Raw genomic sequence first — 15,966 nt, forward strand, 5'->3', positions numbered from 1 at the left:
AATCTCATACACCAAGGTTTTTGATTTTTGTCTTCATTCTTTTCAGAGTTGAGAATTTTATTTTAGTATGGTTTTTAAAGTTGATAGTATTTCACCATTCAGATAGAATAATATTTACATTATTATCCAATTAAGTCACAGAATTTGACTCAGGGTTCCTTGCATTTGAAACATTGTCAAAATGTAACCTAATTGGTATACCTGTTGATAACATCAGTACTTACTATATGAGTAAAAGCTATAAATTTCTCCTGGTCTGAGGCCCTGTCCTACAGGCAGAGCCTCCCCGCATGCTGGCATACCACATAGTGCTGCCAGTAGGAGGAAGACATGCTATTTTGTTTGCACAAAGATTGTACAGTTGTAGAATGATGTCTTTCTACTTTGAGGCTTTAGTAACTTGAGGTAACAAAGGCACAAACATTGCAAGAAACAAAATATTGCAGCAGGTGGTAAATATGGAGTAGAGTATTAACAACGTCCTAGGAAAGACCTGATATAATAGAATGTTTGTTAGAAGAGTTATCCTTTCTATCTCTAAAGCATCCTCACACAGGAGAGAAAAATCACATTTATAGAATCATTCTAAGAGAAAAAAATCCTATTAACTGTATACAAATGTCACACTATGCTCAAGGATATACCTTTAGAAATCTCCTGTAGTAACAGGAAAATATTCAAATACCAAAAAGACTTAGAACACTTGAAATGCACTGACAGATACTGCGAGCAATGGTTTTCCCTCGTCCTTTCTAGAAGTGTTCGATTCTGATTTCCTCAGAAAGACTTTGGCACTAATGTTCTGGTGGCCCTTCCAAGCCAGGGCTGCTCAGTCCCTAGAGGAATCTGAGTGGTGCTAGTCCTGGTAGACCTTGAGTGAAGGTTGGAAATGTTCAAAACAGATACTGCGACCTGAGTTCTCTTGTATACTACTTCTTTAGAAATGGAATCCTAGCATACCGGCAATAAATGTGCTTGTAATGTGTCTGTTTATCATACAGCCATTGCCAAAGGTTTGCTCAGCAGAAAAAGGTTTGCAGAGTTCAGGGTCTCTGGGCTGTGAACTGAAAGCCTTAAGATTAAGATGATTCTTGGTGAAGCACTGATCTAGGGCAGGAAGGGAGAGGGGTTGCTTAGTGCTTGCCGAGTGAGAGTTTCTGAGGCTCGGAAGAGAACCTGGTCCTCCCTTCCTTTCCCAGTTCTCAGGCAGCCCTCATGCCTGCTGCCCCTGTTCACGTTATCTTCAGAGTAAGGCCAATGGCTCATATATTGCCAAGATGTCAGGAGGACATTGAGCTTTCTGGAAAAGTTCCATATAAATTTGCAGAGTATAACTGAGAAGAAAGCTACTTTTGTTTGCAGCTAGAAATTTGATTGAGATAGGCGGCAGTGTCCCTCCTCCCCACTAAGGACCTTAAGAGAAATGTACAAATTAGGGTATACAAAGCCAACTTGTTAGATTTTAATAGTATTGAAATGAAAGAATTGTCCACTTTTTAAGTCCTAGCTATCTAAGGACTTTTGTGGGGTTAAGAGAGTTTAGCCATTTCTGCTTTTTGTGCTGACCTTCCCTGTTAACTCCCAGAAAGAAGGAGCCCTTTTGTTATCTTAGTCACTGATTTTGTGTGGAGAAAAGTTGGAAAGACTTCTCTTAAGATGGGCTTTCTTAGAAGTTCTTAGGCTGAAAGACTAAAAATGAATCAAAAGCAAGAAAGTACTGATATGACCATAAATATTTTTATTAAGTGTGAAAATACATGGGCATATAAATAGTACCCATATTTGTAGACATGTCTGAGACCAATTTCAAATCAATTAGGTTCCTTTTTCATTAAAACACTAAATTGAGATGGATTACGTTACTTAGTCTTATCTCATTCAGAACAATGACCTTATAGTAAGAGTAACATTTTAACTTATCAGACATCTCCCATTTTTACTTCCTCCAAGCTCTGCTTTCCACTGCAGGTGTTTCAACCACTGACTAATGCAACAAAACCTGTTACTATACACAAAGCCACGCAGTGGCTAATTTTACTCTTAATCATTCAGTAAACGAGATCATCTGTTAAAAAAAAAAAAATCCCCACCTCTGGTCATTTGAAATTACAGAATAAACTCTGCCACTAACAAAAATAGGAATATATGACTTAAGGATCTTTAAGTAAGGATATTAGCTGTTGACAAGTTAGCATTTGCCGTCCTCCTTCCTTTATAAATATGGAAACGTCAACTACATTCAACAAAGTTGCGTGAGTTTCTCTAGGTTTTCCCTCTGAAGTGTACTGCAAGTCCCATGACCAGTACCCTTGGGTCTGGAAGGCAGTCGGCTCCAACACATCTGACTGAGGCGTCATTTTAAACTTAAACGTCTTACGTACTTTTCTCATGGTAAAGGCCAAATACAACTTCTGACCAATTTCATGCCTTTAAAGGTGAAATTTTTCATTATCCACCATGAATAGAAAATGGTGCCAATTTCAAATTGTTATTCTATTAGCTTTTTTATCTATTCAGTATCAGTAATATTTTTCTCAAAAAAAACTGGGTAATTTTTAGATTCTGTTATCAGAGTTCCAAAAATTTGTCTTCACACTGAAATTTAAAAACAGACCTTTAATACTAACGAGAAAGACATTTTAAAATTAGTAAATTCACATTACACCCAATTCACGTTAGTAAACTATTGAAATTGTTTTCAAGTTTTCATCTATTCATGGTAAGAAAGCACAAACTTTCAGAACTGAGGAATGACTTAAATTTAGTCTCCCTTTTTAGAATTTTTTTCACACCATTTCTAGGTTGATGTGTTTAATACTTCCTGCTGTGGAAAATACCCACAAAGTACAAACCAATGATACTCTACTCATGGAGATCACCAAAAAGGGAAGGGGAGTGGTTTAAGAATGGAATGTAATACAGCTAAGGCCTCTGATTTTACTTTTCCCCAAAGAGCCACAAAGACTACTAGGCACCTATGGAAAGTGGAAGTAGCCCTCTCCCTGCAAAACTAAAATGCTTTGTTAGTATATGATGTTTTTACGTTGCATAATGATATCCCATGTCAGGCGCAGGAGGAAAGACTTAAGGAGAGCATGGAGTAACCGTCTTTCCTTTTGAGTGACACCAGAAGACTGCCAGTGACCGTGAAGACTGCCAGTGACCGTCAAGACTGGAACTTTAAGATTATTACTTCAGCAAAACAAGATTCCAGAGAATTCATTTCCTTCCTTGGTGCTGACACTTGGCACCATAGCTCCTCCTTTCTCTTCACTGAAAACAGGCAAGTAACTGTACATTTCTGTAAAGATGACTAAATCAAATCCACGGTAAGACTTCAGGAACAGAAATTATGGTTATTACAAGTGGAGAAAATAAAAATGCAAACAAGCCTCTGGGTCGGTAGGCAACTAGGCCCACTCCTCAGCCGTCCCAAACACCCTCTGCGTCCTTGTTGTTGGCCACTTTCCATCCTCTCCTCCAAAAGGGCAAATGACTTGATATTTCCTTTGTTCTGATTCTGTGTGAAAATTCTTAACTTTTGAAAGTAGGTAGAGGCCATCACTATATTTCAAAGGGTAACAGTAACATCATATACAAAGGACCAGATTGAAAAAAGAAGTTGCTGATATAACTAGTGAAGTAATGAGATTACCAAGATTAACAAATATGCAAAAATGAATTTACCTTGGAAATTATTTTTACGTTGGCTTGAATTTTGAGATAGATATTAAAACAAAATGAAAGCTGAAAGTTTCACTAATTTTGAAAATGAATTATCTCCTAACTAGATGCAAAAAGCACTTAAGTGTTTTGCTCAACTATGTGATTTTTGTCTCAGTCAAAAAAAAAAAATTTCCATGTATTTTTCAGGATATGACTGTGGAAGAAAACAATTTGTGCTTGGCTGTTACAGCCGTTCGTGGTCAGGATGCTCCCCACAACAAACCAAAATGCTTGATTTCATAAAAACAATATATTAGACCCTTTAATGCTTAAAATGCTTTCAGGCAAAAACCTTTCCAGAATAAAGGTAATAATGTGTATCTACAGTAATTATCTTAGATTTTCAAATGCAGCATCAATAGTTCTATAAATACTCATTGTTCTTAATTAAAGTAACACTCTTTTTAGGGCAAAAATTATCCAGTTTACAAAGAATAGTTCATTTCTCAGTTACCTTCTTAAAAGGTAAGGTATCTCAAGAGGAGATGCTGTCTTATTAAATGAAGTGATAGTGGGAATATAGCCAGAGCTGTCTAGATTTGCAAGCCTGTATCATCATCTAGGCAGGAGAACATCTAGAAGCCTCATGTGCAGTAGAGGGGCAGATTACTGTTTCACACCAGCAAACATTGCCACCTGAGAGTCACTACAGCCAGAGGGTCAGGTCTGGATGTAAAAGAGGAGAAAAAGAAGCTACTGCACTGTATTTGTTAAAAGTGGGAAATATGGCATTCTGCATTTGCTTATGTTGACTGAGCAACTTTGCGTCTCTAAGCCAATCCTGCTAGAGGAAATTCTATGTAACAACTCAAAACTTCAGTTTAAAAAGTATTTCAATCTGCACTTCAGCAATATTTTAAATAATACCAGTGCTATATTATCTGAACCTCTTTTACATACTACTTTTGGTTAATTTGTTGCATTTAATATTAAACACAAGGGCCCATAGGTTTTTATGATTAAATTCAAATTAAGTGGTTTTCAGTTTTCTTCTTAGTACTGAACAAAAAAATATATAGGTATATGGTTAACATCCATCCAAAGTCTAAACCTGGATATATCGACTACCATTTGACGGCAGGTTCCTAAAAGATGGACTCTGTGCGCTTTTCAGTGTCAGCCACTTTGGCGCCAGCAGAGAGGTATAAACACATGCACACTAAAGGAGGCTCAGTGATTTACAGACATTCACAAGTGACAAGACTCAAAATCTAAGCATAGTTGTCCCTAACAACATACAGCTCAGAATGTTCATACTTTAAGAATACTGAAATACATCCCATTCTTATGAAGATTACAGCTCCTCCTCACACACGTAGGCACTGACTTACTATCCAAGGCTGTGAAGAGAAAAATCTCCTCAGTGTATTAAGATAGAGAATATGTGAGCACTTCCACAGGTGAGCACACCTCAGACCACTTCTTGCAGACCTTCATAAAATGCGTACAGGCTGCTTTGTCAGCAGTACAACCATTCCTTGCCCCCCTGCCCTTGCAAACCCCTCAACCTTAAGTCTAAAATGAGTAAGAACAGATTTTTTCCTATTAAAACAACTCTTTGGTCGTGGACAAACTGAAAGATTTGAAAATTTTTTTCATTAGGATCCTGAAACAAGGTTTCTTTGTTTTTAATCTTTAAAAAAATTTAGAAGAGCAGAAAAAGTCGGTTTAATTGAAGTGAAATTTAAATCTGAACGGTCCGCCTGAGCTGAAGGGATTGAACCCTTGCCATGAGTTCCAGCTTCGGTGGAAAGGGTTGCCACCACCTCCTTGTTGGCTCTCTGCGTCCAAGGGATCTTCTCCGTCGTCAAACTTCTTCCTCATTTCTAGAAAAGAAATCAGCAAATTAAGACCCGGCTAATAATTAAGGTACAGAGCGGGGGGTTGGGTTAGGCTTGGAGAATTACTTTTTGGTTATCAAAACAGTTGTGTCTGATACTCAATCCAGGCTCTCCCATTCCCACCCAGAAGAAACAGACTAGAAGAATACCAGTCACAGAGAAGGGGGTGAGGTTCAGTGTTGTAAACAGCTATTCACTGACATTCAGGCCCCCTAAATCTCACCTCAGAAGAAGTTACCCAAGCTTGGTAACTACCCAAAAAATTATTTAGAAAAAATAGTTCCAGAGAATTTGACCTCCGAATGTCATGCTCTTCTGATTAAACAGCCAGGAGGCTCGTCTTTCCCTACCATGTGACTGGTGCCCCCACTGCTGTGCCTCTCTCAGCCCCAGGCAGAAAAAGACCAGTGCAGACACATGGGAGAAGGGAACAATGAGGAGCCCTCTTTTCTTGATGCATGCATCCCTGTGTCACAGCCCCATGCCCTTGGTTGGTCTCTGATACTTTAAAGCTCAGCTCAGGTCCCCCTCCGCTAAGAAGATTCCTCTCAGTCTGATGGAGCCGCCCCACCCCTGTAGAGACTAAGAGGATCAAACCATTCAAGGGATGCTGTAGACACTCAATATTTGCTGAATAACAGGATGGTATGCATCCTACACTACTTAATAAGTGAAGTACATTTTTGTCTTCCTTACTGGATTATAAATACTTGAGAACAAAAGATCATTTAACTTCAACTCCATAGAATAAAGTAGATGCTCAAAAAAGCTTTGCCAAATGGCACAAAACCTGATTTCCTCTCTTTTTGTTGAGTTTGTCTAGCTCAATTCAGATCTTCTGCTCCCACTGACATAGAAGGCCACAAAAAAAGTACCAGGTATTCCCTCTGGAAATGGCAAAGCATTATCCAATATTACCTCAATTCTTAGCCTGTCTCCCTCTTACTTTCCAGGCCATATTAGTGTATGACAAAAGAACACATAAATCAACGAGTAAATCTAATAATCATATGGTTTAGGGCAAGATTTGTTGGTGAGCACACTCATGGGGGTACAGCAGGCCCTGAGCTAACTATCCACTCTTTCTGCACCCTGTACAATCCAGCCTGGCATGCTGGTTAAGGTTAGTAAAGAATTCATCATTGACCTCTCTAACAGATGCCTGTGTTGTGGTAGTTCTAGGAACTTGTTCAAGTAGAAAAAAGATTCAAACTCAAGCCTTCTGATTTCCACATTTGATGGTCTTTCTGCTGTACTATGCATGAGACTTCCCAGAATCACACAAGGGAAGACATAAAACTGGACTTATAAGACTGCATTGCTGAGGACCAGTCACCAGCCTTCACAGCATGGACCCTTCACTGTCTACACAGACCCAGAGGGCGAACCCACTATGTGCCTGTGGCGTAATCCCGTTCAACTACACCAATCGTGGTGGTCTGCTAAGACTGCTGTCTGGAATCGTCACAGTGCCAGTTGTCTAGCTCTTAATCCTGTTCATGACGCCAATTGTAAAGCTAGGTGACCACATCAGTTGTCAGGCTCTTTTATCTGCCTGTAATCCTGCACCGACTGGGCCAATTGTTGCACGAGGGCTGGGTCCGGAGCTCAGGTCAAGCCCATTCACAGACTGGGTCACCAGCCCTTCATATGCCAGGCTGGGTCCCTCTCATGCATGTCTCTCTCCCCCTCACCCCCTCTCCCCCTTTCTCCCTCTCCCTCTCTCCCCTCCACACACACACACACAACTTCCTTACAATGAGTGCTGAACCACACCCAACTGGACCTGAGGTGAGGGCCTAACCAAACTTCTATTTTCCCAACAGTACCCCACCCTCAGCTTCTGACACTGCCTCTAAGATGGGTCAAAGGAATAAGAACTAGTAACTCACCCACTCCACTATTTCAAGAGAACAGACAGATGTTAAAGGCAAACAATACCTGGATCAGAGAGTACTTCTTTAGCAGCTGCTATGTCAATGAACTTTTTCTCAGCTTTTTTCTTTTCTTCTTCATTCTGGAAGTTATCTGGGTGCCACTGCATTGCCAATTTTCGGTATGCTTTAATGATTTCCTGCTTTTTGGCATTTCTGAGGGGTAGTAAATAAATTAACAACCATTAGTTAAATGTCCAACACTGCCATAAAAATTAGAAGAGCCAATTAAGATCCCACTGGCAATTTACCACCTGGTTCCTTAGTAACATAGCTCCAGTGGTATCATAAGCTAAAGATCGTACAGTTCTGGATGATCATTAAAATGGGTCAGCCTTCTTTAGACACTTGTATACTAAGATTAGAATCTTATTGGGAATAAAGTAAATACTCCTGATCTTCACAACTTTCCATTTTTATAAAGAATAACAGATGAATTTAACTTTTTGAATTTCCAAGCTACCATGATTCAATTTTTGGCATTAAAAAGATACTTTGACTCTTTGAACTCCACTTTCAATTTTGCTTCTCCATTAGCTTACTTAGTAAGAACAAAGTTTCAGACTTTTCATCAAAAGACTGATGGTTCCCATGGTCAGGAAAGGTGGGTCTTACATCAAAGCACATACTGAGTAAATTGTATACCTCCCAGTGCTTTCAAGTTAATTCTAAAAGCACTACTTTATTTTTAGGCATAGAGATTTTTTTCTTTTCCCCATTCCCACCAGAAGAAAGCTCGCTCCTACCTCTTCACCCTTCTTAAAAAATGTAGGCCTAATACCTATTCATGCTGTAGTGTCATATCTTTTTCACCAACTACTAATTCTCTGTCACTGCAGTACTGGTCACTATCAAAGAAATTTGCCTTTAAAATATTCAAAATAGCTTTATGATGTAAGATTGTTAGCATTTAAGCTGTGTGCCTGAAATTATATAAATAAAGGAAATGACTCAGGGAGAGAAAAATAGCAATGCAAATTTTAAATTAATTTACCTTTTTACTCCCAAGATTTTATAATAATCCCGTTTCTGTGATTGTTTCAATAGCCTTTGTGCTTTCTCTAGACCTTCCCGTATCTGTTGATCATTTTCATTGTGTTCCTGGGCAGTTTCGTAATCTTGAATAGCTGTCAGAATATAGTTAAGACAATACTGTTAAGGGGAATTGTAATTTGTTGCCTTATTTATCCTGCAAAATTGATATTAAAGCCATCATCCCCAACCCCTTCACTATTACTCCATTACTGCCATCACCTTAATAAGCAAGGCTGAATTTAGGTAGCTTATTACTCCATTCAACAAAATTCACTGCTGTTTGTTTACTTGCCCACCCTCCCACATTATCTCTCCACACCTTCAAGGTATTTTAATATCAGCACTTCATACAGAACAATCTTACCATCGTAAGACTGAAGTGATTGTTACATAGGAAAGTAAGAGAATGGCAAAGAAAATCAGAAGAATTAGAGGTTAGAAAGGGAGCTGGAGGAATCGTCCATCAGCAATCAGAATGACTGCCACCCACTGGTTTCAACATAAACTATTACAAACCTGAGTTTTTTAAAGTGTCAATCAAAACACAAAAACACATATAGCCCTTGTATGGAAAGTCTGATGACAATCCACATTACAGCTATTATTTTAGATTATTTTAAATATTTAGAAAATATAAGGCATCTGGATATCTAATAACGTGGGGAAGAGTCAATATAGCAGGGCTGCCTGAAACTGTTACCCCTCGTTGCTGTTTGGGAAATTGGATTTCACAAGTGTTCCCAACATTCCCTGATAAGAATGGCTCACTATGCCTGAATTGTACAAACGGTTTTATGCTAAACATCCTCTTTCCTTCTAGGAGGTCTGGTATTCTGGTATGGGCTAGGAACAGGAAGCCCAGTGACCAGCCCCCAATACAAACTCTGGATCTCTAAAGGAGATTCCCTGGTAGAAGGCACTTCATCTGTGTGGTGGAATTTCTTGTTGCTTGAAAAATTAAGATTGTCTTGTATGATATCACAGGGAGAAGGCTCTTGGAATCCTCTGACTGATTTCCTCCAGATTTTGCCCCTTGTGCCTTTTCCCTGTGCTGACTTTGCTTTGTGTACTTTCACTGGAATAAATCTTAGCCCCGAATACAACTATTCGCTGAGTGCTGTATGTCCTCCTACCAAATCACCAGATCAGGGCAATCTTGGGAGCTCTGATACAAATTTTTCTCAGACAACTCAAATAATGGATTGTTGGGATCAAATCCTAGTTTTTATGGAAATGCATTTCCCTGTGGGAAAAGACATTTATTTCTCTGGATAACATGCCTGAACACTCTATCTTGGCAACAACTAATCATGAAAGAAGTGTAACAAGGCACCTTGGGCAGATTAAAATGAGAAGGAGATTACAGTAAGTCCAACAAATTTAGTTAGCCTGCACTACACAGAAAAATGAACCAGCACCAACTTTGGCCCTTGGGGAGTAGGGGGGGACAAACCCTTCAAGCTTTTATCCTAATAGTCTAAATCCCACCTCATGCATTAATATTAAATATTAATATGAAACATTAAACATTACTATGACCCAACCCACAGGGATATCATAAAATACTTCCAACCTAGTACATAAATGACACCATCAAAATAGTAGTGAGGTTTAACTTTATAGATAACACCCATAGCACTTAATATCGCAGCCTAGTAAGGAAATATATCTTGAAGGAACACACGGTGAGAATGTTTCAATATACACAATTTTGCTACTTATGCAAACTCTACGCTTAAAACATGTTTTCATTCTTAAATGTTCAGAGTATCTCCCCAAAGCAGTCGTCTATATGATATTTTTATTAAAATTTAAGGTAGATACATTTTTCCCAATATAAGAATAAATGTAAAATTACGGGTTGTTTCCTTTATTCACATGATTGCAGGCAGTAACCAGTAACTAACTAGAAGCATAAATATGGATGATATAAGACTTCCCATGGACATAAACTAGGTAGATCATTTTAAATTATGTTTTCTCAGATTCCACACTCTGAGGGGGAATCTCCAAAAAAAAGTAAGTGACACCCTATTATATTTATCCCATAACCATACCTGAGCAACTGTGAAAAGTAGAATAAGACAAAAAGATTATGGCTCTGGATGAAGAGTATCATATTACATATTAGCCAATTGATTTTCTAACCTCTGAATCTAAAAAATCTTATCCATCCCAAATGCTTTTTCTTCCATATTCTCCTCACATTCTTAAGTAGCAATGCAAACAAGCAGCTCAACTGGCAAGCAGTAAGCACAGGAGTGTGCTGGCCCTTCTCCATGAAAATGACACCATAAAAAATGATGTAAACATGGCAGTACTGAAAACAACGGCTGACCAGATCTGATAAGTTCCTAGAAGAGAAAGCAAGTGGGATCATATTAATGATAAATAAACCTAAGTAGAGAGAACCACATCCAAACACACTAGAAAGAAGTCCTAGCAAATTTGGAAGCCATGGTTTTTGGCCAAGGATTCTCAGTATAGGAGGCAGAAGCAGCTGTAAGACAGTCATCAGAATAGTTTGTAAGAAGACCATCTAAGGAATGGCTGGGCAGGCCCTTGTCTATGCAGCAGCTAACAGGCTGCAGCATTAACCTCAACTGGGGCCTAAGGCAGAGTGAAAGCTATGCATGTGGAAGGCCCCTGCTGTGGCTGCTGGGACTGGGCAGAGAAGTAGAACAGAGCACACAGGCAGCAAGACCCTCACCACAGACTTGGAACAAAAACAAAAAAAAAACCCAGGCCATCCCACCCAGAAGTTAAACATATCAAAGGACCTCACCTGATAAGTAAAATGAGTCAAGTGCTGCTCGTTTCTGCAACTGGGCAAACTGGATGCCTCCATGCGAACAGGCCCTCCCTACTTAAAGCCTGCCCTCAGCTCTGCAATACAGAGAAGCTTCTGACAGACACACAGCCACCAGCGACTCCACCCTCCCCCACCATCAGCAAGTCCTACATCGCCTTCCCTTCAAATATAAGTGCAGCCACAGTTGACCCACTTTTCTCACCATTTCTCCAGTCACCACTGCCGTGCCGGCCACCATCAACATACCCGAGTCTCTACAACAGCTTCCTCAGGGCTCCCACTCTATTCCCCTAATGTCTGTTCTCAATAGGAAACTTTGAGAGGCAAGAGTGCATCAGACCTTCAATATAAACACGTCCCGTGAAACACCTAAGTTTTCCTCCCTGATATCATACAAAGGAAACAAGATAAACAGGCTGGGGAAGTCTACAAACTCCATTTTCAGCAAAATGAAACTATACAAGGGCTGCTAAAAGCTGCTATCAGCCATGAATCTAAGATGAGAGGGGAAAGCAAACAGTGAGAAAGCCCAATGGTAAAAGATCACAGAAAATGCCAGCAAAACACACTTTCTGTGAGGATGGGCTCACAGTAGTGCATCCTTTGCATATTCTGAGAACCACGAAATCTACAGCAGACAGGGGAGATAAAGGAGAGGCCTTATGGGGACAAGGAAGAGATAAAGAGGCGAATACAATGAGAGAGAATAACAAAACAGCCCTGGGCAGACCTCAGAAAACAGCAGCAACTATATGTTCCCTGGAGGTGAGGGGCTCACCCTGAAGTATAAAAGATATACCCCTCAGGTGTATAAAGGAAGTGGGCACAAGGGTGAGCAGGGCTGGCAGCAGATGACCTCCCAGACATGGTTTGGTTCAGAGAAGCAGAGAGAGCAGGGCTACATAGAAAAAACATTTTAGCAGGAAGCAGAACATGTGGAAACAGTGAAGTAGAGAGTGTTGGAATTGTTAAGTAGAGAAGGTTTCCCTGGCCCCAACACTCCCTCACATACACACACACACAAACACACTCAGGAATTTCCCCACAAATAGCTAGGGCAGGGTAATGCAACTCATTTTATGATGAGTAATAAACTTTAAAAACTGGCACAGCATCAATTCAAAGATATTTTTAAAATTAAGACAGGAAAAGAACACCAAAACTTATCTGACGAGCATGCATGAGAAAAACAGCCAAAGAATACATGAAAATTCTGAGCAAACATTTGAGCATGAATTATAAAAATTTAATCCAATCACTTCCACTAAGGATAATCATAAAGCCAGAATAAGAACTCAGGAAAGAGACTGTGAGACAACAAGGGAGAGATAAAAATGTGAGCAATCCAAACTACAGGAAAAATAAGAATAAATCAAAACTATCATAGAAAAGTAAAGGTAAAATGAGAAGGAGCACAAGGGAGAAGAAACAGAAAAAATTAAGGACCTAACAACATGAAATGGAAATAGAGAGCTAAAAAAGTCTAGAATATAACTCATGTATATGGAAAACCAAACCAGCCAAAGACAACAAAACTCTTCAGATTAAATCAATCAAAGAAAACTTTCCTGAAACGAAAAATAAATCTATACAGTCGGCCCTTCATATCTGCAGGTCCCACATCCATGATTCAACCAACCCACCGACTGAAAATATTTGGGGGGAATATAACAATTAAAAATAACACTATAATGATTAAAAATAATACAAATAAAAATCACAGTATAACAACTATTTACATAGCATTTACAGTGTATTAGGTATTATAAGAAATCTAGAGATGATTTAAAGTACATGGGAGGATGTCTGTAGGTTATATGCAAATACTACACCATCTTATATGAAACTTGAGCATCTATAGATTTTGTTATCCATGGGGGTCCTGGAACCAATCCCCTAAGGATACCAAGAGACAACTGTATACCAAAAGGGCACACTAGGTGCCAAGGCAAACTGGCTGAGAATGGCCAACACTAAGATATATCCTAGCATAATTAACAGACTTGAAGCTAAAGACTCTTTGGGCAGTCAGACCAAAAATAAAAACCTGGCTCCAGAATTTCCATAGCAACATTCAGTACCAGAGGAGAATGGACAACAACTATAAGATATACGGGAAAAAATGTGAGTAAAGGACTTTATTATCCAGCCATCTCAGCCTTCACGTATAAAGGGTGCAAATAGTTTTGAACACAGACAAAATCTGGAATCATTTTTCCCAGGACCTCCTCTGGGAAACTACTATAGGATGAACAAGCCAAGAGATGGCTGCAGAAACCACAAAGAAGGGACAGCATACACTGAATCTATTTCATGTAAAACCAAGTATACAAACCAGGGGATTACACAGAGCAGAATGTGTGCCCTGACAATGCAAAGGGATAGAGCTAAAAAAAAAAATGGGAGAAGAAAGGGGAAAGAAAATGAGAAAGTTCATTAATTCCCACTTATTACAGCTAAAGCAATCAGAAAACATCAGCCACTGAGAAATAGAGTAACATTATAATGGCAAATCCTAGAGAGAATTTCCTTAAGTTGAGTGGTGGAAGAATAGTGAGACAGAGGAGGAAACACATTAAATTGCTCCTCACAGTAGACAACTAATGGATGTTGCTGAAAAAAATGGCATTAAATTAATAAAACTATAAAAATAACCAAGTATAAAAATATAAACCTTCCTAAACATCAGGATACTATAGGCCAAATAGCGAAAAGATTTCAGGAAAATGGAATGACAGAACTTAGTGCAAACATGTCATATCAATAAATGTAAATATGCTTAAGACATTATGCTTATTAAAATAATTTAAAAGAATTTCATATTGGATCACAAAGCAAAACCCAACTCTATGCAAGAGATACATCTAACTCAAAAAAAGTTGAAAATAAAAGTTTGGTCATAGTTTTACCAGGTAAATGCAAATAAAGTTTGGTTCACAATCTTAGCAGATAAATTAGAATTTAGGTCAAAACCAAATGGCAAAAAAGAGAGATTTCATGTTAAACATTAGAAATCACATAATGAATATCAAATAATGTACATCAAATAAAACAATGATATTTATAAAAAGCAAGAATTATATACTAGGAGAGAGACACTGGTGGAGGGAAACTTTTACCTCTGTTTGTAACAGATCAAGTGGACCCCCCCCACACACACCCAAAAAAAAGGCAAGAAGAGGAAGACCACAATATAAAATAAAGCTGATTGACAGGCCCAACTCTATCCCAGAAACCTACTTTTTAAGCACCCAGGGAAAACTCAAGAAGTTGGCCATATTAGGTCAGAAAGAAAACAGTAATAAATTCAAAAAAAAAATGATGGAAGTGGTAAAAACATCATTCTCTTCTGATTGCAGTGATGCTAGAAATTAATAATAAATCAGAAAATAAAAGGACCTTCCACCTAGAAATTTTAAAACTCTCCAACTCTTACAACAAAGAAGAAATATAAAAGTACAAATTGCAAAATTCTTAAAAAATCATTAATAATGGCAACCATATCTTTCAGAACCTATATGACACAGCTCATGCAGGGCTGAGAGGACAATTCAGAGCCTTGGTGGTTGTCTTAGTCCATTTTGCGCTACTATAACAGAATACCTGAAAGTGGGTGATTTATAAGGAACAGAGCTTTATTTTTTTACAGTTCTGGGGGTTGGGAAGTCCAAGGTCAAGGAGCCAACATCTGGCAAGGGTCTTCTAGCTGTGTCATCCCATGGCAGAAGGGCAAGAAAGCACACATGAGAAAGAAAGGAAAGAGGGCGAAACTCATCCTTTTATTAGGAGCTGACTCCCATGATAATGGCACTAATCCATTCATGAGGGGAGAGCCCTTATGGCCTAATAAGCTCTTAATAGGCCCCACCTCTCAACACTGTTGCACTGGGGATTAAGTTTCCAATACATGAATGCTGGAAGACACATTCAAACTGTAGCAGTGGTTTTAATAAAAATAAGGAAGAAAAATGAATTAATCATATGATTCAAAGTTAGAGGAGAAATTAAAGGTGAATTGTAAGAAAAAAAACAAATTAACGAAACAAAAAGAATAGAACTGACAAATCACAAAGTTTTTTTGGCAAAAATCAATTAAAAACACCTGTAGCCTAAGCAAGAAAAAGAAGCAAGCTCAAATACACAAAATAAGAAATAAGAAATATAAAAGTAGAGAAATTAAAATGAGACTACTTTGGTAAATTCTTCACAAATAAATTTGAAACTCAAGAGTATCTCAAACTGAGCCCAAGAGAGAGAAAATCTAAACAGAGCATTTTCAAAGAGAAGCTGTCAAAAAGCCACCTCCCAATAAAGCAACAGACTTCCATGAAGATTCTTTTAAACTTTTAAACAGCGGGTGATTCCCATACTCTTAAATGTCTCCAGGACAATGACAAAGAAAAACTTGCAAACAATTGCATTAATTCCTTACCCTAACTATTAGTTTGCTATACATAAAAGTCTGAGTTAAAAATAATTTTTCCTCAGAATTTCTAAGAAGACTGCAATACTCCCTTCTGGAATCAGTGGTATTCACACTACCTTTTCAGGATGTACTTTCAGCAAAATGAAAAAAGAATCCAAGAAAGATGGACATGATTAAATTTTTTAAAAGGCA

General features: G+C 38.5%; 1 protein-coding gene across 1 annotated transcript in view; it reads right to left on the reverse strand.

Moving 5' to 3' along the window:
- Positions 1–1,715: 1,715 nt before the first annotated feature.
- DNAJC3 (DnaJ heat shock protein family (Hsp40) member C3) overlaps positions 1,716–15,966 on the reverse strand; it is a 73,817-nt gene continuing 59,566 nt past the window's right edge. Inside the window, exons 10-12 of the mRNA XM_063102989.1 lie at positions 8,496–8,628; positions 7,509–7,657; positions 1,716–5,552 (exon numbers count right to left, since the gene is read on the reverse strand). Coding sequence (XP_062959059.1) covers positions 5,395–5,552; positions 7,509–7,657; positions 8,496–8,628 — 440 coding nt within the window. The 3' untranslated portion in view covers positions 1,716–5,394. The remainder of the gene's footprint in view (positions 5,553–7,508; positions 7,658–8,495; positions 8,629–15,966) is intronic.

This window comes from Cynocephalus volans, chromosome 7, assembly GCF_027409185.1.
Source record: "Cynocephalus volans isolate mCynVol1 chromosome 7, mCynVol1.pri, whole genome shotgun sequence".
Taxonomy (NCBI): domain Eukaryota; kingdom Metazoa; phylum Chordata; class Mammalia; order Dermoptera; family Cynocephalidae; genus Cynocephalus; species Cynocephalus volans.